This window comes from Canis aureus, chromosome 26 (genome assembly GCF_053574225.1).
Source record: "Canis aureus isolate CA01 chromosome 26, VMU_Caureus_v.1.0, whole genome shotgun sequence".
Taxonomy (NCBI): domain Eukaryota; kingdom Metazoa; phylum Chordata; class Mammalia; order Carnivora; family Canidae; genus Canis; species Canis aureus.
Window position 1 is genome coordinate 45,360,384 of NC_135636.1, and position 24,905 is coordinate 45,385,288.

At 44.9% G+C, this 24,905-nt stretch overlaps 2 protein-coding genes across 9 annotated transcripts in view; one reads left to right on the forward strand and one right to left on the reverse strand.

The window, feature by feature from the left end:
- The window catches only part of LOC144298550 (uncharacterized), a 42,449-nt gene extending 25,273 nt beyond the window's left edge, over positions 1–17,176 (forward strand). Inside the window, exons 4-6 of one of the 8 annotated variants that reach the window (XM_077873622.1) lie at positions 6,116–6,240; positions 6,343–6,468; positions 6,657–7,328. The gene's annotated coding sequence lies outside the window, so the exon portion shown is untranslated. Of the gene's footprint in view, positions 1–590; positions 738–1,453; positions 4,741–6,115; positions 7,329–16,698 lie in introns of those variants that run through there. The other 7 variants (XM_077873621.1, XR_013365485.1, XR_013365484.1 and 4 more) reach the window with 7 other exon arrangements.
- Positions 7,098–24,258, reverse strand: CYP24A1 (cytochrome P450 family 24 subfamily A member 1). Its single transcript, XM_077873619.1, has 11 exons — positions 23,569–24,258; positions 23,197–23,387; positions 21,902–21,995; positions 19,944–20,040; positions 17,633–17,724; positions 16,870–16,981; positions 15,285–15,430; positions 11,759–11,925; positions 10,570–10,648; positions 9,894–10,091; positions 7,098–9,799 (listed from the first exon to the last, which is right to left on the reverse strand). The coding sequence occupies exons 1-11, from the start codon at positions 24,256–24,258 to the stop codon at positions 9,689–9,691; spliced, it is 1,977 nt and encodes a 658-aa protein (XP_077729745.1). The 3' UTR covers positions 7,098–9,688.
- Between the last annotated feature and the right edge of the window lie 647 nt (positions 24,259–24,905).

The window sequence follows — 24,905 nt, forward strand, 5'->3', positions numbered from 1 at the left end:
TTTAATGCTTTGTGAGCTACTATCTTGAAATTCTTAATTGTTTTATTTATTTATTTTTTAACAGGGACCTCCTCATTTTCTTGGTATATTGGACCCTGCAAATTATGTAGCCAGTCCTGTCCATGTCTATATAGTTTTATAGTTGAGTTTTTTTTTTTTTTTTATATAGTTGAGTTTTAGAAGAAACTTTTAAGGCACTGATAATACAAAGCTTTTCTGGAAAAAAAAAAAAAGGTGGAAGGCAAGTTATGCAGTTCCTTTTAGAAGAGTAGTGTAGCTTAGTGAACTTCCAAGATCTCCTGACCAGTCACTTAGAAATTAAGGGATAAAATGTGATTTCATCAAATCTGCCAGAATATGAGTAACTATCATAGTCATTCATTACCTAAGAAGTTTGATATTGACCTATACAATGGAACTGTCCTTTCCTCAAATGAAGTTATTTTCTGATTTTTTTTTTTCTGGTCCCAACAAAGAACATGCAAGACAAGCTTATCCCAAGTTCATTCTGGGCAGGTTGATAAGTTAACTATTTTAAGCTCTTCCGGCACTTGTACACTTTTAACGCCTTGATGTAAATTTTTTTCCAGGTCACTTGCTCATGAACTTTGGAAAGATTTGGCAAGTTCATTTAATGGTTGTCCCAAGTCTGACTCAGCACCTTACTCCGGAAACTCTAAAGAAAAAAAAAATGGAGTTAGTCTCAGATATCTCATTAACAACACGGTGGCAACATATTTGTGTGTTGCTTTTTTTTTTTTCTGTTTCTATGGTTCAAGGTAGCCAACACCGTAGCTCCAGAAGGCAGCCTTGATGTATCACTTCAGTGATATCCTAAAAACATCAGTGCTTCTCTTCTTGCTCACTTTCATGTTTACCTACTTGCTTTCACCTATTTCCTTTTTTTTTTTTTAAAGATTGTATTTATTTATTCATGAGATACAGAGAGAGAGAGAGGCAGAGACATAGGCAGAGGGAGAAACAGGCTCTATGCAGGGAACTAGATGCGGGACTTGATCCCAGGATCCCGGTATCATGACCTGAGTCAAAGGCAGATGCTCCACCACTGAGCCACCCAGGCACCCCCTACTTATTTATTTCCAGTGAGGAGTGAGATAACTCATATGTGGGGTTTTCTGACCTGGAAATTATTTGAGAACAGTGATCTCAATTTCCTGCAATGCAGGTGTTAAAACAGAACTAATAAAGTCAAGCTTGAAAGGTGGGATGAGCTTGTCCCTACGTGAATTATACTGTGGAGAACAGAATTTCAAGGTGGGAATATGGAACAACTCATGTAATATGAGAACAGAATTCCATTATCCTTAACAAGTATGCAATTTAGTAGGTCAGGCTTTAACAGATATTTGTTGGGTAAACTAATGCATGATGCTGGTTCTGATGATTAACTTAGGATTTATTAATTTCCTTTTTGGATGTTTCGTTTTAATAGAGGCTGCCCTCAGTCCCTTGCCATGTTGGCCTTCCGACATAGCCACTTACTCATCAAAACCGGCAAGCGAGAGTCTCCTCGGATGGCAGATTATGTTTAAATCTTCTGTAACACAATCAAGGGAGTGACATCTTTCCACCACTGTTGACATATCCCATTGGTTAGAAGCAAGTTACAGGACTTGCTCTGTAATCACAAAGATGAGATTACCAGGAGGTGGGGAAGCCATGGGCCCCCTGAGTTCCTGACCTCCACAATCAGATTTCCTGGGTTCAAATCCTGGCCCTATCGCATGCTAGTTCCATGGATGTTAAGCATCAGTAATCTCCAAGCCTCAGCTTCCTCAACCATCAAATGAAAAGTCTATTCACCTGTTCATCGCAGGCTCATTAGCTTCCAGCAATTCCTAATTTCCAGCTACTCTTGCGCCGTTTTCATGATTGTTGCCTGATTTGTATGCCTCATGAAATAGCATTTACTATTATCATCCCCTCTTTAAAATGTAAATCAACTCATTTAAAAGGCAAATTTAATACCACTAGAAATTTGAAAAGAACTAGTATTCCCAGAAGATAATTATAAACATACACATTATCGGTAATGAAAAGCATCCGTCTGCATACCTTCAAAATTCATCCTGCATAACTTGTGCAGGGGATATATATATATATATATATACATATGCACCCTTAATAAAAACACTGGGAGGTGGGAATCAATGTAATGTAATGCACTTAACACAGTACCAATCACAGAGACGGTGCTTAATCAAGGTTAACTGTTCTTATTACATATTTATAGGTTTGGTATCCAGAATATATTGTTTGGTGGGTAAATATAGAACACAGGGTGTGAATCTCTGCAGGCTAATCATGATTTTCTTCCTTCTGTCTCTGGACTCAACTTTAGAATCCTTCTCAATATTGTATTTCGGACAGCCACCACCAACCAGTTGGTGTTGGCACTCCCCAGAGACAACTATTGGCCTCCAATAGATGTCACCTGGTGTCAAGAGGTCTGGGCAAATTATAACTAAGGGAGAATTAGTATATGTGCTGCTGAAGCAAGGACATAACTGAAGGAGAATGAACTGAGGGAGGAAATGTCCTTATTTTTTAAAAAAGCAAATGTAGATGAAAAACAATGACAAGGTATTCGTCATTCAAGTCGGTGCCGTCAGCGATTGGCTCACTATTAACTGACTGCCAGACCTTGTTTCCACTCTTCATTTCACCTTTCTGCTCAACATGTGCAGAAAGTTCTTCACATCCTTTTTCACTAAAGCAAAACAAATTTGGAGGAAAAGTGTCCACTGTGCAAATCTTCAAATTAATTAGAAGGCATCAGTGCTTGGGAGTTGATGCTACTTGGAAGGCCCCAGGTGCAAGGTGATGATTAAGAGTTCCACAAATATTTTTTTGCTGATAAAGGGAGATTCTGCAGGACAGAACAATCGTGGACAGCAATAAGTGATTATGTCATTTGGATCAATGTCCAATCAAGGAGATTAGGGGAAGTTCAACAAATTAGATTGAACCATAAATGGAGCCTTGGCTTTCAACCAATGTTGTTCAACAAGTTTATACTAAATACTTGCTGATAGATTAATTGAATGACCCATTTACAGGTTCTGTGAGTGCCACAAAGTAAGGGGGGAATGAGTAAGGCCCATGGAGTCCGAGAGATCAGGTCTGAGTCTGTTTCCTGCTGACTGTGTCTTCCTGAGCAAGATATTTGTCTTCTCAAAGCCTATTTAAGAAATAGGTAGATTCCTGACTTCTTGGCAAGGCCTATGTAAGAATAAGGTGCAGGATATGCTCAGTAAGTGTTGGTTGTTCTAATCAGGTCTTTGGGCTTTACAGTTTCAATGAAATCCTATAAGATTCCCTAAAGACCAAGGGGGAAATGCAGGTGATTCCTAGGATGTGCAAAATGGAGTTGGGAACTGAGGTGTGGCAGGTACTAGGAACAGGCACAGGCTGGGTGGGGGCAGTGGTGGGGCCAGAGGCACATGCTCTGCCTCTGGGCGAGAAGCCCTTCTGCTGATTGCCTTGTGTGATTGTAGGTCCTGCAGACCAGGCCTCCTGGGCATCCTTGGAAGCTAGACATCTGAAATCATATGTTAAATATCACAAGGGTCTGATGCTAGTGCATTTTTTTTTTAAAAAAGACGTATTTATTTGAGGGAGAGAGGATGTTCCAGAATGATCAGGGAGTGGGAGTAGGTGGAGGAGGGGCAGAGGAGGGAGAGAGAATCCCAAGCAGACTCCCTGCTGAGTGCAGAGACTGATGTGGGGTTCCTATGACTCTGAGACCATGACCTGAGCAGAAATCAAGAATTGTACGCCTAACTGACTGAGTCACCCGGGCAGCCCTGTTGGGGCATTTTAAAGACTTTCTCTTTATTGAGGACTCAGAATGGGTCAGATATTTTCTAAGAGTTTTAATGCCTGGTTTCAATTTATTCTCTCAACAGCTTTATGAGGTGCACTGTGATCATTACCCTTGTTTTGTAGAGGAGAAAATTAAAGCACAAAAAGGTAAAATAATTTGCCTAAATATTACACAGCTGGCAGAGAAGCAGGGATTTGAACCAAATCAACCTTTCAGTGCTTGGTTCTGAACCACACACTCAACCACCTCTTAAACTTTTTATTTTGACATAGTTTCAAATGTACGAGAGCAGCACAAAGAATTCCCATGTACCTTTCACCCAGATCTCTCAAGCATTGGCGTTTCACTACTTTTGCTTTTTTTTTTCTCTCTCTCTCTCTCTCTACACACACACACACACACACACACACACACACACACACACACAGAGGAACCTATCAGAAAAGGCTTCCACCTGCCAAATCTGGGGCAAATTGAACATCAAAATAAATAATGATAGTGAAAAATTATAATTTATTTTAAAAATTCACAAGCTCATGCTTATATACATAAACACATTCAGAAGAAACATTCTTCTTTATGTTAACTAACTAGAATTTAAATAAACATTTCAAACAAACAAACCAAAAATTCTTCCTGACAGAATGTCAATTAATACAAATAGAAAGATCAATGGAATTAGAATAATCAGTATTTCGTGGCCACGTGTTGACCAAATGGAATGGATCGAATGTAATCCATGAGTTTGTAGTTTCCAGTATTTAGCGCAGAATCTCCCATGGTTAGACTATTGGTCTGATGGAATAAATGGTGTTTTTTTTTTTTTTTTTGTCCTGGCAATTCTTCATTAGTCTCATGAAAACCCTGATCAGAAATAAAAACCATAGTACTAATTCCTTTCACTCCCCATGTCCTAAGTTCTGTTCCATAAGAAGGTAAAAGTGACTGAATTTCTAGATATTGTGTCCCATCTTTTCCCATCTGGATCTGGAACATTTCACTTGACAAGCTTTGTAAGGAATGCTTATAAGTGAAGCTGTTTCATTTTTGCCTCTTTGATCCAGAAATATGACTTTGGACACTGCTCCTGCTCTGTGCCAAGCACTGAGCTAGGCACATTTCAGATTTTCTAGCCCTTACAAGAAGACTTCTGCATGAGGCATGTTAGCCTCCGTTGAATAGCTAAGGCACCGGGAGGTTATAAGTACATGACCCAAGTCACACAGCTAGGAGATGGCTTCTCTAGGATGGAAACCCAAGTGAAGTTAATAACGCAAAGTCCATGTTTTTCCTAGTACACCAAAGTGGAGTTTACAGAACCTGGAACTCAGAGGCGTTTCATTAGAGAGGAGGCACACTGGAGCTTTAGGTTCTCAGATCAAGTAAGCAGTGCAAAGAATTGCCTAGAGTTACCTTCACATCCCTAAAACCATCCACAAGCTACATCATAAAGACAAAATGTCGTCTCTTATCCCTCCACACTGCTAGCATTTTCTCAAGCGCTGGAAAGCATTTCAGCTCTCTTGGATGAAAACACCATGAAGTGTTTTGCTCATGTCTGTCATTCATGTCACATGAAAAATGCACACCCTTAACTCCTAGGACCACAAGGAGGGGAGCAAGAAGCTCACACTTTGCAATGTGCATGAGAAATGAGACAAGAGTGGGTCTCTGGCTCCACATATCCCCTCGTGGAATGAGGCTGCTGGAACCCCCATGTCACCGACTCCAGTCGGCCCTCCACTCTGAGCCTGAGTGGTTGAGCTTGCATGGGTTAAATGGACACAACTCCACCCCACCACCTATGTGTAAGTAGTTACTCCATAAATAATTTTCTGCTCTTCAGAGGAGCAGTGCCAGTCTGTGGAATCTTTGTCTCAGACATTGAGGAAGTTTCTTGGTCTCTCGATTCTCTCCTTTCCTCCCTGTCTTTGCCTTCTGCTTTGTCTTCCCTCCCACTCTCAAAAAAATTATCTGGACACCACAATGTAGTAGACTGCCTTCTCCACGTGTCATCATGAGCTGGTTTCTTATAAGCATCCATTAGACTCTTGTTCAAGTTGAAGACTTGAGTTGGCCTCCAGGTAGACAGAAAAGGGACTGGAGAAGATGTAGTTTAAGGGCCACCGGCACTGAACAGTATGTGTTATCAGTGACCATCATGGTGGATCTGAGTTACATTCACCCTGTGACAAGCACCATACTTTACAGTAACCAACCAGGCCTGAAAGGAGAGGTTTTATGACTTGGCATGACTCCTACCAACAGGTTGAATCTGGACTTCTATAAGCCACTCTGTGTAGGCATCACGAAGAGCTAGAGATACCTGAAGAGGACACCTGCAAGGTGCAGCCTGAAGAGTGATGTCATGAGGAGATCACACCAACCATTCTGTAAGCTACATGCCTAGGTCACCCCAGGGGATCAGACTGAGGCTGGAGTGCCCCCCCACATCGCACCTCCTTTGGCTCCTCTCTCTACCCTGTGGCCCTCAGTCCCTCACGGTCTCATCTGGAATCACTTCCTGAATGAACCTCGATGCCAAGGCCAGCCTTAGGGCATCTCGGCCATCCTGCAGGAGGCTTGAGCTGGGCTCTGACTGGTGCATGGGAGAAGAACAGGTAAAGAAGGAATGTGCCAGGAGGGAAGATGGTAGGAGGAGGGACCACAGGTGCACAGCCTTGTGGGCCAATAATGTTGAAGGAATCAAAGAAACTGGCAGGCAGAAGCCAGTGTGGTGGGGTCCGGAGGCATCGGGTGTGGATGATGTGGGCTGAGGCCTGTGGTTCAGTGGGGCCATATTTTCCAGGATGTTGACGTCTGGCTTCAGAAATTGGATCTTTACATAAAAGCAACGGGATACCACAGAAGCGGGGATGAGACAATCGGGTTTGGATTTTGAGAAGGCCAAAATGGCCAGGGTGCAAAGAACAGACTCGAGATCAGCTGGGAGTTTCTGTGCTCATCTGGAGGGAGGTGGTGGTTCAGCTGGTACTAAATGGGCTTGAAAAATATTTAAGCAAAAAAATTAAAATAAAAAAATAAAAAAATATTTAAACAGCAAGAAAATGGAAAGTTATTTTGCCACTCGAATGATCATCTTCCTGTAAAACTTAGGGAAGTCCAGTTTTTTGTAAGAGCAGATTTCATGATACCGGGCTTGTAAAATGGCCACAAGAAAAAGTTTTCTAGTGAGACGAAGTTGCAAATTTTAAATTTTGATGTAACAAATGCAATGAAGAGGCAACAGTTCCCGAATATTTCAAAACTTTTATTTTCAGAGAATTCTAAGACAATAGATGAGATCTGACAACACATGTGGCTTTGTGATTCTAAAATTAATTTCACAGTAGGGAGAAACCATGCACCTGTTTTAGTGATATGTACATATTCATTCAAATAGAATGATATAAATGTATACTTCTGAAATACTCTAAAGATATAACCTAAAAAGGGAAATCTTTATCAAATATACAGAAATATATAGTATATTTTTAGGAAAAATAGAAGTAAACATATGTAAAAATAAACAGTGTGTAAACAATTTTTTTCCAAAGTTTTAAGTACTGTACAAAACTCTATGCATTTTCTACCATGACTCTGTATTTTCTCAAAGAGTTCAAATCACATAATATGGTTTATACAGTTAATCTATAGTGCCCACTTTCCTACTGTTTTATCCTACAAAGGGGGAAATTAAAGCATGGGAAATCACTGAATATTTTTAAACTGTAACTGGACTTTAGGACATTGTCCTAAATCATAGATTCTAAATCAGATATAAATCAGATCCTAAATAAGAAATATATATATATATATATATATCAAGATGATTTAAGCAACTTGTCATTACATTACACCCACATGCACACATACAAAATTTAAAAGCTACTGATCTACTTCTTAATGCCATAGAGGAAATCCATTAGCTAAATAAATAATTTCAGGATCTTTTGACATAAAAAATGCCGCAGTGAATCATTAAGGCATTCTTAGATAAGAAGTTCTGAAGTTCTGACTTCATTAAAGCGCTTCTTAAAATAGAGTTATTCTCGAGTTTCCCAATAATGCTATAGTCTCAAAACAGGAAAAATGCAGTTTCACAGAGACCTCATAATTTTAACATTTAGCTTCACTTTCGTTATAAACAAGTATTTTCCCAGATATTAGGTTAAAGAGAGTTACAATAAATGGACTGTCACTATGACCTCAAGCCACAGACAATTTAGCTGCCATACCATAGGTCTTTCATTGTGAGATGTAAACTTACTTTTGAGAAGTAAAGAACCAAGCAGTGAATAAGATAGGGCAGGGACAGGTACATTTAGTGACTTTTACTGGACTGATGAATGCCCAGCTTCCCTGCCATGTCATGGAAGATGCAAGAGAAAACAGGATTGTTAGTAAATCTATGTAGCCAAGATGGTGCTAACATTGGTTCAAGTAAGCCAGCAGTATACCCTGTAGAGCACCTTGTATTCAAACACTCAATCTGCTTTCCCGAGTAAGATATAATCTTATTAAGTACCATCACCTACACAGTTAGTGCCTTCTAGAACAATTGTACTGAAGAAAGAGTATAAACACCTGGATCTAACTGTTCTTCATGTGCTGTTTCATGTTCTGGTCTTTGAAGTTTGCTTTCCAGTAACGCAGAAGCAATGAGCACATTCTTATTGGAGGGTAAAAATTGTTGCTCTTGGTCATGGTAAAAAAAAAAATCCTGGAAAATAAAGTAAATCACAATTATATATTAAAGAAATATAATTGAACAGTATTTAACACAGGCTAGTAAACATATACACTTACATTCCAAAGGTCAGTGAGCCAAAGCCCTGGGGTCAAATAAGGCCTACCACCTGTATTTATTAATAAAGTTTTATTGGTACAGTTGTGGTAGGCAGAATAATGGCCCTAAGAAAACATCTAGGCTCTAATTTCCAGAGCCTGTGAATTGCATGGTAAAAGGAACTTTGCAAATGTATTTAAGTTTATGGACCTTGAGATGGGAAGATTATTCTGAATGGCAGAAGGAGGAAAGATTCGAAGCCCAGAGAGGGACTCAGGTCATTCTGGCTAGCTTTGAAGATGGAGGAAGAGGTCATGAACCAAGGAATGTAGGTGGCTTCTAGAAGCTGGGACTAGCTCTTAGTTGTTAGCAGGAAAATTAGGGACCTCAGTCCTACAACCATAAGAAACTAAATTCTGCCAACAACCCAAATTAGTAAAAGAATAGACTCTCCCCTAGGACCTCCAGAAAGGAATATAGCCCTGCTAACACCTTGACTTAAGCCTGGTAAGAGCTAGGTCAGATTCCTGACCTAAAAAAACTGTCAAGATAATAAATTTATTATGCAATAAAAGTTTTAGTAACAGGTAAGTAATGTGTTTTAGTAATTTGTTATCGCAATAGAAAACAAACATCACCAGTTTGTTGATGAATCCTGTAAGGCTGCTTTCAAGTTACAAGGAAGAGTCAAGTGGATGTGGGACAGATCTCATGGCCAGCAAAGCCTAAAATATTTGCCAACTGGCCCTTTACAGAAAAAGTTTGTCCACCCTTGATAATCACATGGTGTCTTATGTGTGATTATCCGAGCACTTAATTGATGCCAAGATCCAGCTAAGTATTTAGTATCATATCAGTTTTTTAGAGAGATAAGATTTTGGTCCCCATTTTACAAATGATAAAACAAAATGGGAGGTGGAAAGGTTAAGAATGTGCTCAAGGTCACCCAGCCAATCAGTGGTGAGCAGGGATTCAAACCCGAGTCTGGCTGACTTCTGAGCTCAGACCCCCCCTTGGTCATCCACTGCACCCCAGATGCTTACCTGAGGCTCTTACCGCTGGCGGAAAGCGATGGGGAGCTCCCGGCTGGGCACCAGGATGCCCAGGTGCAGCATCTCCACAGGCTCGTGGTCCGTGGCCACGATGTCATATTTGCGGATGATCTGGAACACACATGCACAAAAGAGACAGAATTACCCCCTCTTTTCCTGCCTTGTGGAATGCCACAGAGCACAACTGCAGAAATCAGAGTTTTACCCAGCAGAGAGCCAAGTGGAGCTGGAGCTCGGCTAGTCGGCGACCAATGCACATTCTTTTCCCGATGCCAAATGGAAGATGTGCAAAAGGATTAATCTTTTTCTTCTCCTGAAGCCATCGTTCGGGCCTAAACTGACTTGAATCTTTAAAATTTTCTTCATTGGATCCCAACACCTGGGTATTTAGCATCAATACTGTCTACAAATACACAGAAACACAAAAGCACTTAAAATAACTAGAAGAAAACATTTGAACAGCAAGATTCACACAAGCGATCACCTTACAAATGTAAAAGTATAATATGATGATTGCCAGCCTGTGTTTAGTACTAGAAATATACCAGGTAATATATAGGGAAAGAACTTTAAGATTTTGCGTCACATTCCCACACAACCCTATGTGAGAGGTTCCGTTATTATCACCATTTTACAGATGAGAAAGCTCAACCTCACAAAAGTTATGCAACTCACTCAAGGCTATGCTTGAACCTAGGTCTCTTTTTCCCCAAACCATTAATCCAAACACCATACAATGCAACATGTCAGCTATATATTAAAATACACATATTTCCAAAGTGACGCTTTCTGAGGAAAAGTGTTCATGGACATCTGATGAATATTTGGAAAGTGTATCTTTCAAAGCTCTATAAGGTACAGGTTGCACAAATCCTACTTACTCCTTTGGGCAAAGCATATTCACCCAGAACCGTTTCCTTGTCAAGAGTCCGAGTTGTAAATGGCACACTTGGGGTAAGCCTAGAACAAACAAAATTAAAGACATAGAGGTGAGCACAGACCAATTTCTAGATCAAATATCAATGGGAATGCAGATACTGGTTAAATAAGTAATTCCTGCATAAGTTCATACTCAAAAAAGCAGGATCGCAACTCTCATAAAGAAGTTCTGTCTCTCTTTTTTTTAAAGAAAGTTTTATTTTATTTTATTTTATTTTATTTTATTTTATTTTATTTTATTTTAGGAGGGAGGGAGGGGCAAAGAGAAAGAATCTCAAGTGGGCTCCATGCCTGATCTCACAACCCTGAGATTATGACTTGAGCTGAAATCAAGGGTCGGACACCTAACCAACTGACCTCCCAGGTGTCCCAAGAATCTCTGTCTTTTCTTCCTGATATTTATACCTCCTGTTTTTATTCCTTATTGTGTTTGTTACCCTCCCCACACCCCCACCCCCCGCCCCACCCAGGAACTGCTGAGTGGCTGTCAATAGGGGTTTTCTCCTGTTTCATCCTGGACTTCAAATGTGTGTGTTTCCCATGTCACTCCGAAGCTTGACTTTTGTTCTAGGTTTCTCCTATCTGCCCTTCCTGAAGTGAAAGCTCTTTCTTTCCGAATGCTGAAATGTTGTGAGTTTGGTTTTCCAAAAAGGGTGTAAAAAGAATTTTCAAGAACATTTTATACCAGAGGCTCAAAAACAAAGATGTCTCTTTGTCTTATCAAATAATAATAATAATAATACGGTTTTCTTGCTGAACTTCTCATATTCTTCAGTTATGCCCCTAATCTTAGAGTTTATAGCATTCATTAGACTATTATTATTACTGACTATTATTATTACTGATTGAAAGGGGAGGACACTGACTTTTCAGAGATTTAGTAGAATTTGCCCAAACACTTTAGGGAATGAATAATAGAAAAAGAATATGGAAAAAAAAAAAAAGAAAGAAAGAAAGAACAGAAAAAAGAAAAAGAACATGGCCCCAAGGCTTTTTTTTTTTTTTTTTTTTTTTTGCAATTTGATAAATGTTTCTAAGTCAACTATAGGTGCCATCTGTGGGCCTGGAGACCCCTCATTGTGTATTTATGCTTCCCAGCATATTCATGTTGGCTTAGGCAAGTGTTCTCACCTCATAGATTCTTTGAGACAGGCTTTTAAATATGGCATATTCCTCAAATCCTCTGCCCGGGGCATCTGATTCTCAGGCAATACCCTCTGAATTTCCTTAAGAAGCTTTTGTTGCACATGGGGATTACGGGATAAATTGTAGAGAATCCACATTAGGCTGTTTGCCGTCTGAAAGGCAAGTGGACATGAACTTGAGTTTCTGCAAATAAACAAACTGTCATAAGCGGAACAAAAGCTGATGCCTCCCACCTTGCTCTGCAAATGTATTAGTGAGACTTTTTCATGTGTCCTTATTTGCTGTGCGCTACACAAATACAGTATATGAAAAGTGAGATTTATTTTATAAAATAATGACAATTAAGGATAGCTTAATCCACGTAGACTCTTTTAAATAATCAGCTGCATTAGGACACTTACAATTTGACATACAAAAATTGTTTGAACACAAATGAACCATGTAGAGCAGGTGAAGGAAAAGCAAGCTGGTTGGGATTGTATCTGTGTCAACTTCCAGGTTGTGATAAGATGTGTGTGTGTTTTTTTTTTTTTTTTTGGATAAGGTTGTATTATTGCAAGATGTTACCACTGGGAGAAACCGAGGGAAGGATCCTTGGACCCTTCTCTATTTTTCCTTAGACCTGCATGTGAATCTATAATTATCTCAAAATAAAAAAGCATCGAATTAAAAATTATTCAATGTAGAAAATGGATAGAATACTTGGGTGGGAGAGAGGGATGGAGATCCCGGCAGCGTTGCTAATGAGATTTTTTTCTTTTTAATTTTATAGTGCAAACGCACAAGAAGCTGCATTTCTGGGATTTAGAAGAGAGGGTTTTTTTTGGGGGGGGGACACCCCCTAAAAAGTTACAACAAAAATGAAAATGCATTACCTATCAAACCCTGGGTTTCAGCCACAGGCAAAGAACGCTTGCGGGAGGGTGCCAACACCAAAATAAGAAATTCTAACTGTGAGTTGAATATTTCAAGGAACCAGCCACAGTTTCTGACAAAGGCTCATGGTCTTTTAAGTGGCATGCTTTACTTCCTTTCCAAAGGCAACAAGAAGAGAAAAAATATTGGCTGAAACAGACAGCCTCGCTTTTAGCTTCATCATATTCACCACTGGTAGTCATATGTATTTGTTTTTAGGCCTTTTTTTTTTTAAGCTAATGTAAGCCAAATATTCCTGTAAAAATGGTCATTGCAGACACGAAGACGCTTTTGCTAAGTGCCATGTGCCACTCACATAAGCGAGCAAAGTGCAAGACGATTCGGGGCCAATGGCATTTACTATTTTGGGAAGAAGGTGCCTCCAAGGCAGGCTTCTTCATGTCAGAGGACTGGCAGCTTCAGCTGCAAATAAACTGTGGCATTACAAGAGTCCAATTTACAAAACAGGAAGAGGGCGTAGCCACCAAATTAGATACACTTTCAAACTTCTCTGATTTTCCAAAAGTGACTTCCAGAACTGCCAGGACCAAAAAAGAAACATTTAACCATATCAGCGGGTCCCTTACCGCAAGTACCAAATAGAGTTTCCAAAAGGCAGATGACTGGCGCTTTCGCCAGAGCCTTGTAAGACAGCCTGGGCCTTTTAGGGTAACGGCAGGAGTGAGAGTGGCCTGGGAAACCTTACAGGCCCTAAGTAACCGGCCTGACCTCCGTGGAGGAGCTCCCTCTTGTAGCTGGCCTCCCTGCGTCCACATTTCCTCTTCTAGCTCCATCTTCCACCCCACCTGCCAGAGGCCTCTTCTCAAATCATCAATCTGATCAGGCTACTCTCTTGCTTATAATACCCCAAGGGTCTTCCATCACAGGTGTCATAAAATCCAAATGGCTTACTAAGCCTTACTAAGGCTTCTGGTTCACAGGGCCCCTTGCCTTCACCAATGTCAACCTGACCACATTTACTAGGTCTCCAGCTCCCACCCTCTTTCTGCTCCAAGGTCCTTGCACATGCTGTTCCCTCTACCTGGAGAGCTCTTCCCCCAGACTTCCCCTGGCTGGCTGGCTCGCTCTCACCGATTCAGCGGGCTCCAGGATCACTTCCTCAGAGAGAGACCCCGGCCCCCACCCAGCCCCATCTCCTTCTCTCCCATCTCTCTGATGGTTTCCCCCATGTCTCCTACCACTATCTGAAATGATCACATGTATTTGTGTGTTTACGGGTCTCTGGTTGGTCTTCCCTCCCAGCAGTTAAGTTCCATGAAGGCTGAGACGTTGTTCTCTGATTCATGGTGGTCCCTCAAGCATCTGGAACAGTGCCTGGCACATAGTAGGCCCTCAGTAGTTCCTGAATCCTTTCATTTATTCATCAAGTATTTGCTGAGCACCTACTTTGTGCCAAGTACTATTCTACATCCTAGGAACCCAACAGGGGACAAACCCAATCATCACCCTTATGGAGCTCTCATTCCAGCTGAAAACAAAAGATAATGGATGAAGCTTTATTTTTATCACTTTAAGGAGCCTCTTAGGTTAAGTCATGCAGTTTGACAGTGAGCAAAATGAATTCTTCAACAGCCTGCTGGAGCACGAGGAGAAATTATAACCCTGCTGTTTCCCTAGGATGGAGAAAACTCTACTTTTTCTTTGGAAGAGAAACACTAAAGAAGGGGAAACATGGAAATGAAACGAACTGGGACGCATTCTTGTTAGAGATTATAGGTGTATGCAATGGTGAGCCATGAGGAATATTAATATGCATCCTGCAGGGGTAGGGCCAAGACTGCATCGAAGACAATTAAACCTGAACACCTGTCAGAATTTGGGTTTGGAGTCTGGCTGGATGGTGTACCTACCATGAATATTAGGCACAATGGGGAGAGAATTTTGGCATTTATTTTTTAAAAGATTTTATTTATTTATTCATGAGAGACACACAGAGAGAGGCAGAGACATAGGTAGAGGGAGAAGCAGGCTCCCCATAGGGAGCCCGATGTGGGACTTGATCCCAGGACTCCAGGATCACGACCTGAGCCAAAGGCAGATGCTCAACCACTGAGCCACCCAGGTGCCCCAAGAATTTTGGTATTTAAAAGTGGTTGTTTCATGCAAGTTGAAGTCAAGTTTTCCCTAACTCACTATGTTTATGCTTTTAATCAGAAAAAAATAATTGGACTGGCAGAGAGCGTTCCAATATTATTAGAGTAACAACCACAGTCAGGCACTTTGGGGTAACATGCACAACCTCTTAGAACTTACTCTATTTTTTAAAATCTAGATTATCTATCCTTCTGTGGTGTGGGATTTATCGCCTCTGAACTCCCCTAGCAGCTTGTGTATCTGGCATGGCATTTGATTCCCTCCCTCCAGAGCACATGAATTCACCTCCTATCATACCTTTAAAGACCGAGGCTAGGCCCTGAGTCTTTTGCAGCATCTCGTACGAGACTTTTTATTTTTGCTGAACCAGTGTTCAGATCATCCTTGTGGAATGAATGAGATGAATGACTATTTACAATTCATCATGAAAAAGATTTCCCAGCCTGTTCGTTCAGTGAACTAACCTCAGGCCCACGCTTACCGTTTCTACGGCAGCCAGCTGGAGCTCCGTGACAGCCGCATATAATTCTTTCTTGGAAAGCTGATTGTGGTGATAAATATCACAGAGGAAATCCGTGCTGGGCTGCTCAGAATATTTCTCTAAGCGGTTGTCGATACAAGATTTGACTATTGGAGAAGAGAAGAGAGGAAGGAAGTCAGGGGAAGATTAGGAGGAGAAAGAATGCAAGAGAGCCCCTGGTAAAAATCCTCCCGGTGACACTAAAGGGCCTTTTTGGGGACACTGACAATTTGCTCAATGAGCTAACGTTGCCTTGTCATTAAGTCACTGAGGACTGATCAGCACCCACAAGAGCAGGGCTCCTCAAACTTTAACATGCCAAAGAATCACCCAGGCATCTTGCTAAAATGCAGATTCTGATTCGGGGGTCTAGGGCAGGCCTGGGAACCTGCATTTCCAACAGGCTCCTGCTGCGGTGGCTGCTGCTGCTGCTCTGCACATCACATTTTGAGTAGTAAGAGCTTAGAGTTTGGAAGAGATCATCATGAGACAGAGATGGAATTTGGGTCCACTCTCAGAATCAGAACTGGCACCTAGATCCAGTCATCTTGCTGGCTTGTTCACTAATACAGGCAGTGTGGGACTTGGCTCCCGAAGCTGGGCCATCGAGGAGAAGAGAGCCTCCCCCAATGTTTTCAAGCATAAACACACATGCACACACACACTCAGGTGTAGTGCTGTGCCTGCTGACAATAATAGCAGAAATTTCCAATGCTTGTAAAGAGCATCCTAGGCATGTATCCCTTCGTTTCAACCCACTATGCAAGCCACCACCAGAATAATAATAATGGTGAGGATGACAGTAATAATGATGAGCGAAAGCAGTACAGCAGTTAGAGCTTAGCTCTGGGAGCCCTTCTGTCTGGCTTCCAACCCCGGCTTCACCATCACCTAGCATGTAATCCCGACAAATTAATTCTTCGTGCTTTAGTGCAGTCACTCAGGGCTAATAGAAGGACCTATTTTACATTTTATGTGTATGTATAAAATATATGACATGGTGTGACATGCTATGGATCTTCCTCTTAGTACGTATTGGTAAGTATATATACTCACAGAACAATACTCATAGCACCAATATTCCCCACATATTGTAGCAGAAATAGCCTGATCCATTGGGTATTGAGATAAGCCAGGTTTTTACATTATCTAGATTAGACCTACAAGCAGTGGCATTGAGGGAAGTATTATTATTGTTGTTGTTATCCCATTTTAGGGACAAGACTACTGAGGTTGAAAGAGATATAGCACCTCTGGTCAACCTGCTGCACCAATGACAGAGGTGGAGTTTGAGTCTCTCCATCTCTGACTCCAAAGCTCTTGCTTTTAACCACTTCCAGCTCCCAAAGATGACACAAAGCTGTCTTTTCCTTAGAATCTGTCTATGCCAGGGTGATTCTAAACTCGTGTTTACGAAGCCTGAAACGATCAGGAGGAGCAACTCTATCAAAGGATCAAGGTCGTCAGGCCAAGAAGATCATTCCAGCCTTCTGCCAGCAGCTCCAGAGATAGGGCTGCTGGGGGTCGTGGTGTGTGGCCAGGTTACCTGATTTGAAAATAGTGTCCCAGGCCAGCGTGTGGGCCTGCCACACCTTGGTATTGAGGCTCTTGTGCAGCTCGACCGGGGTTACCATCATCCTCCCGAACGTGCTCATCATCTGTGAGGAACACAATGACTTTTCATTCTGGTATCTACCTCTCTCAAAGACAACTGTCACCCTCAAGAGGAGCATTCTCCACACTTCCACAAAAGCCTCCAATCCTGGAAGCAGAACCCTCCCCAGCCCCAATGGCACAATCAAAATGGTCTTTGGGATGACCTTCCACTGGCTGTGTTTAATAAAAAAAAGTTTGATCTTATGACTTAAATTTTTTTTTAAATGTAGAAAAAAGGAAAACCCATCACTTTCATATCGACTTCAATTTCCATTAATTTCCCAACTTCAGCCATTTCTACACAAGTTTCATAGCATCTATGACATCCACATGTGATCTTAACGATTCAAAAATATTACCCTGGAAAATTTTCAGACTCTTTTTCAAATAGTATTTTAATTGACTGACCTTTAATTGAAACACCTACTTGAAGTTGCCTAAACAATGAGGTGGCGTGCTCCTGGTTTATGAGCATACATGCACATACGTACATGCAAACACGTGACACCTGGAGCCGAACCCTTAACTAGTGCAATAAAATGGGGGGGGGGGAAGGGCTGTGCCACTCCTGGGGAAACAGGAGTTTGCTTGTTAAGTTATGGTTGTTAAGTTCTATAAATCAGGAAAATCGCTCTCCTCAAGGGGATGCTTACTGTTTTGATGGCCATGATGAAGTTCAGAGCTTCATCCCCCACATTCTTCCGAAGGAGTCCAAATCTCTTCTCATAGAGCACAAGGCAGATGCCTGTCATTTAAAATAATCAACAGTTAACATCACAGCAGCACTGGAGTCTACAAGTAGCTGGCCATTAAAGGCTCGATTCTTTCTTTAGCAAACTCAAGGTCAAAACCTTTTTTTTTAGGAAGAGAGGGAAAGCAAAAAGGCTGAGAGCAAGGGGGGCATGATACTCTCTTCACTTTCTAGAAGTTGTCTCCATGTCCAATGCCCCATCCCCTGCAGAACCTCCTGGTCAGAAAAGCCAAAGTGAAAATATTGCCAGTTTATACACGAATGAATATCTCCTGCCAATGCCTTGCTTTTGTCACAGTTTATCATTGATGTCATGTGTAGTAGATACTGTTAATGGCCTACCCAATACTCATTCTCCCCAAATTCTTCTCTAAGAGGACCCCGATTTGAGAGTGTCAATGTATCCGTTCTCAGGCAATAAATCTGGATTGCTCTAACACTCTGGTGACAATCCTGTTCCCTGATTCCCCAGGCTTTCTGTAGCAGCCCCCACCTGACATGGCCCCAGTCTGGCCAGTGAGGGTATTTAAGGGGAATACTCTTTTGCTTTCTTGATAAAAGGGGCAAGTGCAGCTGACTGAGCTCTTCCCTCTTTCCTTCCGGTTCTTGCCTAGAACGCGGAGGTGAGACCAGGAGGGGCTGTAACCATTTCACAACAAGCCAACAAGCTAAGGATGGATGAGCAAAGGATAGAGCCCCCAGTGACACTGCTGAGTGCCAGCTGTGGACCGCCCGCCTCCAGACTTCTCATAATGCTGGACAATAATTTTTAAACCATCATAGTCAGATCTTCTTTGACTTGCAAAGACACGCATTTGATATGCCTTCATTTGGGTATTTCCAGTGGACAATTTCCAAAGCATACACTTCCTTTCTCCTCCGTAATCACTCCTTCACTTTATGCTTCTCTCCTTTCCTTTAACACCTTCTGTGGGTTTCTCCTTCGCGTGGCGCTTTCGAATGTGCTAAGTTAGGCGAAGGGTCGCTATCTTTAAAGTGAGGCTGAGCTGACGGGGGGACAGATCACAGTAAAAGCTTCCAGCCTGTGGTGCCCTCTCCAGTCCCTCACATCAGCAGCCAGAGTGATCCTTCCAGCAAATCCATCCAAGCCACTGTCCTGGGAGTACCTCCCAGGTACTCCCAAGCTCAGAACCGAATTCCCATCCCTGGTCTACAGGTGTTGGTCACTGCCTTCCTCACATCCTCTGCCCTCAACAGAGGACCCCTCCCTTGTAGGACATGCTCCAGTCTTTTTAAACACCTTTCTGTTCCTTCAATAGAATCTTCTCTGCTCCGTCATTGGCCTTCCCCCGGCGACCTCCTACTCCTCTGCCGGGCCTCAGCAGGTATTCGCCACCCCATGAAGCACCACCTGACCAAGCTCAGCTGAGGTAGCTCTCTCAGAGTCTCCCACAGCCTTGAACCTCCTCAGTCAGTAGGTTTCAGCCTTACCTATTCTTTTGAAACTGCTTCCCTGCCTGCATCCCCAGGCAGCATTCCGGTCCAGGCGGAGCTCTGCTTTTTGTTCCTGGAGTGCTCCACAAAGAAAGGGATCATCCCCCTGCCTTCTGTCTGGAACCCTCCGTGGCTCCCCATCTGACTCAAACTAAAAGCTCAAGATCTGGCCAGAACCTTACAGCCCCTGGCTTGGTCTTCCTCAGCCCCTCTTTCCCTTTCCCTATCATCCACCCACACCAGCATCCTTGAAGCTACAGAGACATTGCTCATGCTTCCATGTCGGGGGTATTTGCCCTTCCCGTCTCCAAGGTCTGGAACAATCTCCCCACAGATGCCCTGTGGCTTATTGCTTCAGACCTCACCTCAATTGTCTCCTTCCCAAAGCAGACTTGCCTCATCTAGGCGCTTGGGTTCTTTCTTGAATCCCTGACCCCTGGGTCATGTATCTCTTAAAGTGTGTTTACTTGTTGACTGTCAACCCCACTAGACTCTAAGCTCCGTGGGAACATGGGCATCGCCTGTTTTATCCACTGCTGTGTCCCTAATATCGAGCACGGTGCTAGGCACATAGTCGGTGTTCAATAAACGTCTGTTTATGACTACATAAGCAACCCATAGTGCAAAGTATGAGTGCCCAAAAGCTTGAAAAGACTGCCTGAATGGCCCTGGTTTGTCAGCGACAGTATAGGATTTTAGAAGAGTTATCGATAGAGCCACTTGCGAATCAAACGAACAAGACTGTGAGGACGACTTACTTTCAAATGACCATTTGTTCAGTTCACTGTATAAGTCTTCAATGCGGCCTCGCTCATCACAGAGCTCATCTATTCTCCCCATAAAATCAGCCAAGACCTTAAAAGAGAGAAACCACAACAGACACATTGCAGTCATTGAAGGAAAACAAAAGTTTAAAAGCTCAGTAAGCTAACTTCAGGTTTTGTTACCCTGTGTATTCACTGCCCGTGATGTTATTCATTCTGAAGCAACAGTAATTATATATTCCCCCTGGGGGCTCACCTTCTGCCCTAACAACCTCGGCCCAGGGTTATTTTCTCAGCTTTTCCCCGAAACCACCCTAAAGCTTAGGTTTCAGCTTTTGATCTAAATTTAAGAAAAGGAAAACATCTCTTCTAATCAGAATAGGGAATAAACCATGAAGGAGGAATGAGCCAAGTGTCCCTGCTGGCACATGCCAAGCACTATGAGGTTTGCTGCTTCCATAATGCGCCAGCGAGCATCTCCTTACTGGTTGGTATTGTGTTAAGCACTTGGAACTTGGCAGCAGAAAAGTCTGCAAATTTAGGACACGGCTCCTTCACTAAATAGCTCTGTGCCCTGGGACAAGTTACAGAAGGGCTCTAGATGCCAGCTGCCCAAATCAGGGTTTTAGATGACTAACGCCTACTTTTAACAAGGCTTGTATAGTACCAAGCACTGCACGTCGGGTGTTATCTTAGTCGATCCTCACAACAACCCGGTGAGGTAGAAAGTACTGTCATTACTCCCATTTCCTGTGTAACAGAGGCGAGAAGGGCTTCGAGCAGGGCTAAGGAGCTCACCCTCTGACACCTAACTGGAAAGTGACCATGCTGGGACCTGCAACAAGGCATGTATGACCACAAACCCATCCGTGTGACCAATGGGCATTCTGAGCTTGTCCACATAGTGCGTTAAGAAGGACTTTGAATTTGTTACCATAAAAAAAAAAATCCAGAAATTTCACATAAACTTATGGAATTTTCACTACTTATCAATAGTAATAATGATTATGACATAATCTGGAGACACTGAGTCTGCATTCCCACATGGCAGTTGTTTATTGCAGCTGGGGCAGCTGTCCCTTCTAGAAAGGGCATGCACTGTTGTTTGCTAAAATCCCTGCTAGGCCTTCCTTACACATTTATATTAATTTCCTGGCCTTTGAAACCTTCTGGGTTTGCAATCTTGCACCTATATGATCCTCTCTGGTCCAGGTTCAGTTCAAAACACCCAAAGTGATTGGGAGTAAAGAGAATACTGTATGCTTAAATCCTTCCCTCTTTGGCCCTGTGTTGACTAAAGGATAATGTCTAAATGCCTTATCATGGTACAAAAATCTTGGGAAGGCCCGCCCTCTGTCCAGCATTATTTCAGAGAAAGCCTCCCCTCGGCTGCACTGAATGTACTATTCTCTGAACGCACTACGCTATGTCATGCCTCCCTATCTGCCGCAGGCTATTCTCTCTGCCTGAATGCCTTTCTCCACCTTCTCTGGCTTGAAGACTCCTATTCATCCTGCAAAACCCAGCTCAAATGTCACGACCTAGGAATTTTTGTGTGTGTGTGTGATCTAGGAATTTTATAAGCATTATCTCACTTATTCCTGCCAGCAAATTTGTGGCGTGCCCAGTTCATAGATTGATAAAGTGAAGCTTAGGGAAATTAAAGGTATAGTCAGGTCACAGAGCTAGGGGGTGGAGGCTGAGGTTCCAATCCAAGACTGTGAAATACCAAAGTCTCTGCTTATAATCATTCCTTCATTGGGATGTTGTTTACAAGAAAGTGAAGGAAGGAGGAATAAGGGCTTGGGGGAGGAGGATGTGGAGAGGAGTAGGGAGAAAAGGAAGACTCCCGAACTATCCAGGTTGCCTGTACTCTGTAGCCATGACATGAAGCTTCATAAACATCCCTCCCTCCCCAGGAGACCCAGGAAAGCTGTTCCCAGCCTGCGAACCTCATTGATTTTGTTGTCCAGCTTCATAATTTCTACTGGTTTCATTAGTTTTTTCTGAAAAGCACTCCGGACCCTCTGCCAGTCTTCTCCTTCCCTGGGAGCGAAGCAGAATTAATTACACTCAGAGCAAATCAACAGGAAAAGAAGGGAGAGGCACAGACATCTCCAGCTCTGCAACTGTGTGAACTATAGAATCAAGTGGACGCTGAGAATCGTGCCAAGAACTACCCAGAGAATGTCAGCGTTGGAATATTTGGGCCTGGTTTGACAACAGAGTGAAAAAGTCACCTCTCCTTCTGGCCAAAGATTACACTAGGGGGGTGACGTCCAGGCAGGTAACCTGGGTTCAGGGCTTTTGAGGTGCCCTTGCTGGGGCTGACCTGGGAGGCCAGATGCCTCCACTCTCAGCAGTTAGAGTGGGCCCCGAACATCCCCTTCATCAGCAACCCAGATCCGTTTGAGAAAATTTTTTTCTCCTCTAATAATCCACTGACTTGGGTTGAAAGTCACATTCACAGAACACCTCAATCCGAGAATTCTATCATTGCCTCCAAATAATACACAGTCAGAGGTTCACTGGAGCTGTAAAAGCCTGTTCTAGTCATCCACCTTCTTCCCTCACCCCATCGCACCACACAGCCTATGAGGCATCATGCATCACTGTGGCTTCTGATTCCAGTAATTACATCCTGAAAAATACCACTATTTGGCATTACGATTTGGGAGTAAAAAAAGAAAGGGTGCTAACTTGTCAGACGCTAATAATTAAAAAGCAGAGAAATGTCATCACATTATGGCTTTTATCTATCTAAAAAAAAAAATCTGACCCTGACCCACCTTTCTGACTAGACCTGGATCATAACCCTCCATCCCCCTCCGGAAAGGAAGGTAGCTCTCAGAAGCAAAAGAAGTTGCTTTCTGGCGTCTGCGCTCACAAGAAGGGATTGGAGATGATGGGAAGGGATAATTCGTATAGAATACGTTGGCCGGGCACTCTGACTTGCGAACCTCGCCCGCCCAAGAGTCTGAAACCACAATCTGTACAAAGCTTTGGGTCTTTCTTTGGCGGAAAGGCAGGACGCTGCCCAGGGGCCAGAGGGAAGGCAGGTGTTGGGTGCACAGCACAGGTGTTGGGTTCTTCTCAACCCCCTCTGGTCTAGGCAAGAGCCCGAGGCTGCTCCGGGAAGGGGCTTTCGTGTCCCCCCGTGCGTACTGTGGGTACGGCCGCTGGAAACCCTCTCCGAGCCCCCCCCCCCCCCGCACTACCCTCCCCCCCGCCTGCCTCCTGGACTCACAGGATCAGCAGCCCGTAGCCCTCCTCGCGATAGTCGCGATAGGCCTTCCAGGGCTTGATCTCCAGCCGCTGCGGGTGCGCGCTCTCCGTGCGGTACAGCGCTTCCAGCAGGCACGGCGAGCCCAGGTGCACCGAGTCGAAGGAACCCAGCTTCATGCGGAAGATCTTGCCGTACTTCTTGTGGTACTCGGCCTGCGGCGGGCAGACCAGGTGGGCGCGCGTCCCTCGCAGCCCCGGGCGCACCCCCGCCCCCCGCTCCCCGCCCCCCGGGGCCGCACCTGCCGTCGCGCAGGAGCGCCCGGTGCGCCCGGGGCCGCGCGCCTCGCCCAGCGCAGGGGGCGGAGAGGGAATGGGGGCGCGACGAGGCATTTACCAGCGTGTCGTGCTGTTTCTTGAGGCCCCCCTTCCAGAGAATCTCCAGCAGGCTGCCCAGCAGCGGCCAGTTGGTGGGGCCCGGCAGGGCGGCCGCGTTCTGCGCCTCGCCCGGCTCCACGGGCGGGCACAGGGGCACCTCCCGCGGCCGGGGGGGTGCGCACGCCGCCGACGCCACCGGTCTGGGGGGCTGCCCCAGGTGGCCCAGCTGCTGGAGGAGGGCGACGAGCGAGCGGCTCTTGGCGATGGGGCAGCTCATGGCAGCCGGGGGACACCGGGCTCGTGGGAGGGCGCGGGGACCGGGAAACGCGATTCTGCTCAAGTGGCGCCGGCGGGATGTGGGGGCTTGACGATTCTGGGAGGTGGGGGCGGGGGACGGGGGCGAAGAGGGCCAGCAGGTGTGTGATGCAGCGGGCGGCAGGGGAACCGGGAGAAGAAAGGACCTCGGCAAGGATGCTCGGCGCTGCCCCGCACGGCAGCCTCGGGGCGCGGGTGCCGGCCGAGCGCGGGCCTCTGGGGCTTGGGTGTCTCTTGGAAGAGGAAGCGAAGGGATACGGGCCCGCCTGTGGGTCCGCGCGGCTGCCGTCCAGGTCTGGAGCCGCCAAGTGGAGGTGTCGAGGAGGGGCGACAGATGCTGGGAGGCGCTGCGGTCTCCACCTATCCGTCTCCATGCTCCATGCCCAGGGACCATGTATTTATGCGGACGGGGCAGGCCCCGGGTGGCCAATGAGCACCCTGGGTCGGGCGGAGCGGGCCCCGGCTGGCCGGGCGGGAGGGACGCGGGACCCGGGGCGGGGGGGCGGGGGGAGCAGGGCTGGGGGTGGAAATAGGATGGAGTCAGCGAGGTGAGCGAGGGCGCCCGGCCTTCGGGTGGCGGGTGCGCTGCTCCCCGGGCGGGAGTTCACCGGGGGTGCGCCCTGCGCGCTCCCCGCCCTGGCCCGGCGGGCAGGAGCCGGCAGTGGCGGCCGCGGCTGCAGCCCGGCGCTTGCACAATCGCGCTGCCGGGCGGGCGAGGTCTCCGAGGGCGGCCCTGGGAAGGCAGCCGGCGGCCTCCGGGGGCCCGGGGTCCGCGCGCCTCCCGGGAGCCAGCGCCTGCCAGCCCGGACGGAAGTCCTTTTGGAGCGGGGTTGGCTCTCTGCGCCTCCCCAGGTGGGGGGCTGGAGACGTAGCGAAATGCACCCCAGGAGGGCGGTTCACCTGGGGCTCTGAACGTGGGCCAGGCGAGCCGGTTGGCGTCGTGGCTTGGTCCCTGGCTGCTCCAGGTAACGAGTTACAGCGGGCGAGGCGCCAACCGCCGAGCCTCGTCCGTAGTCAGCGCTCCGCAGGGTCCGTAGGCCT

Excerpts from the sequence above, each read along its gene's own strand:
- CYP24A1 (XM_077873619.1), bottom strand. The coding sequence starts at position 24,258 with ATGGTCCCTGGGCATGGAGCATGGAGACGGATAGGTGGAGACCGCAGC. Across the intron at positions 16,982-17,632 it reads TCATCATGGCCATCAAAACA|ATGATGAGCACGTTCGGGAG; the intron begins GTAAGCATCCCC and ends TGTTCCTCACAG. Across the intron at positions 10,649-11,758 it reads TGTCTCAAAGAATCTATGAG|GCTTACCCCAAGTGTGCCAT; the intron begins GTGAGAACACTT and ends TGTTTGTTCTAG.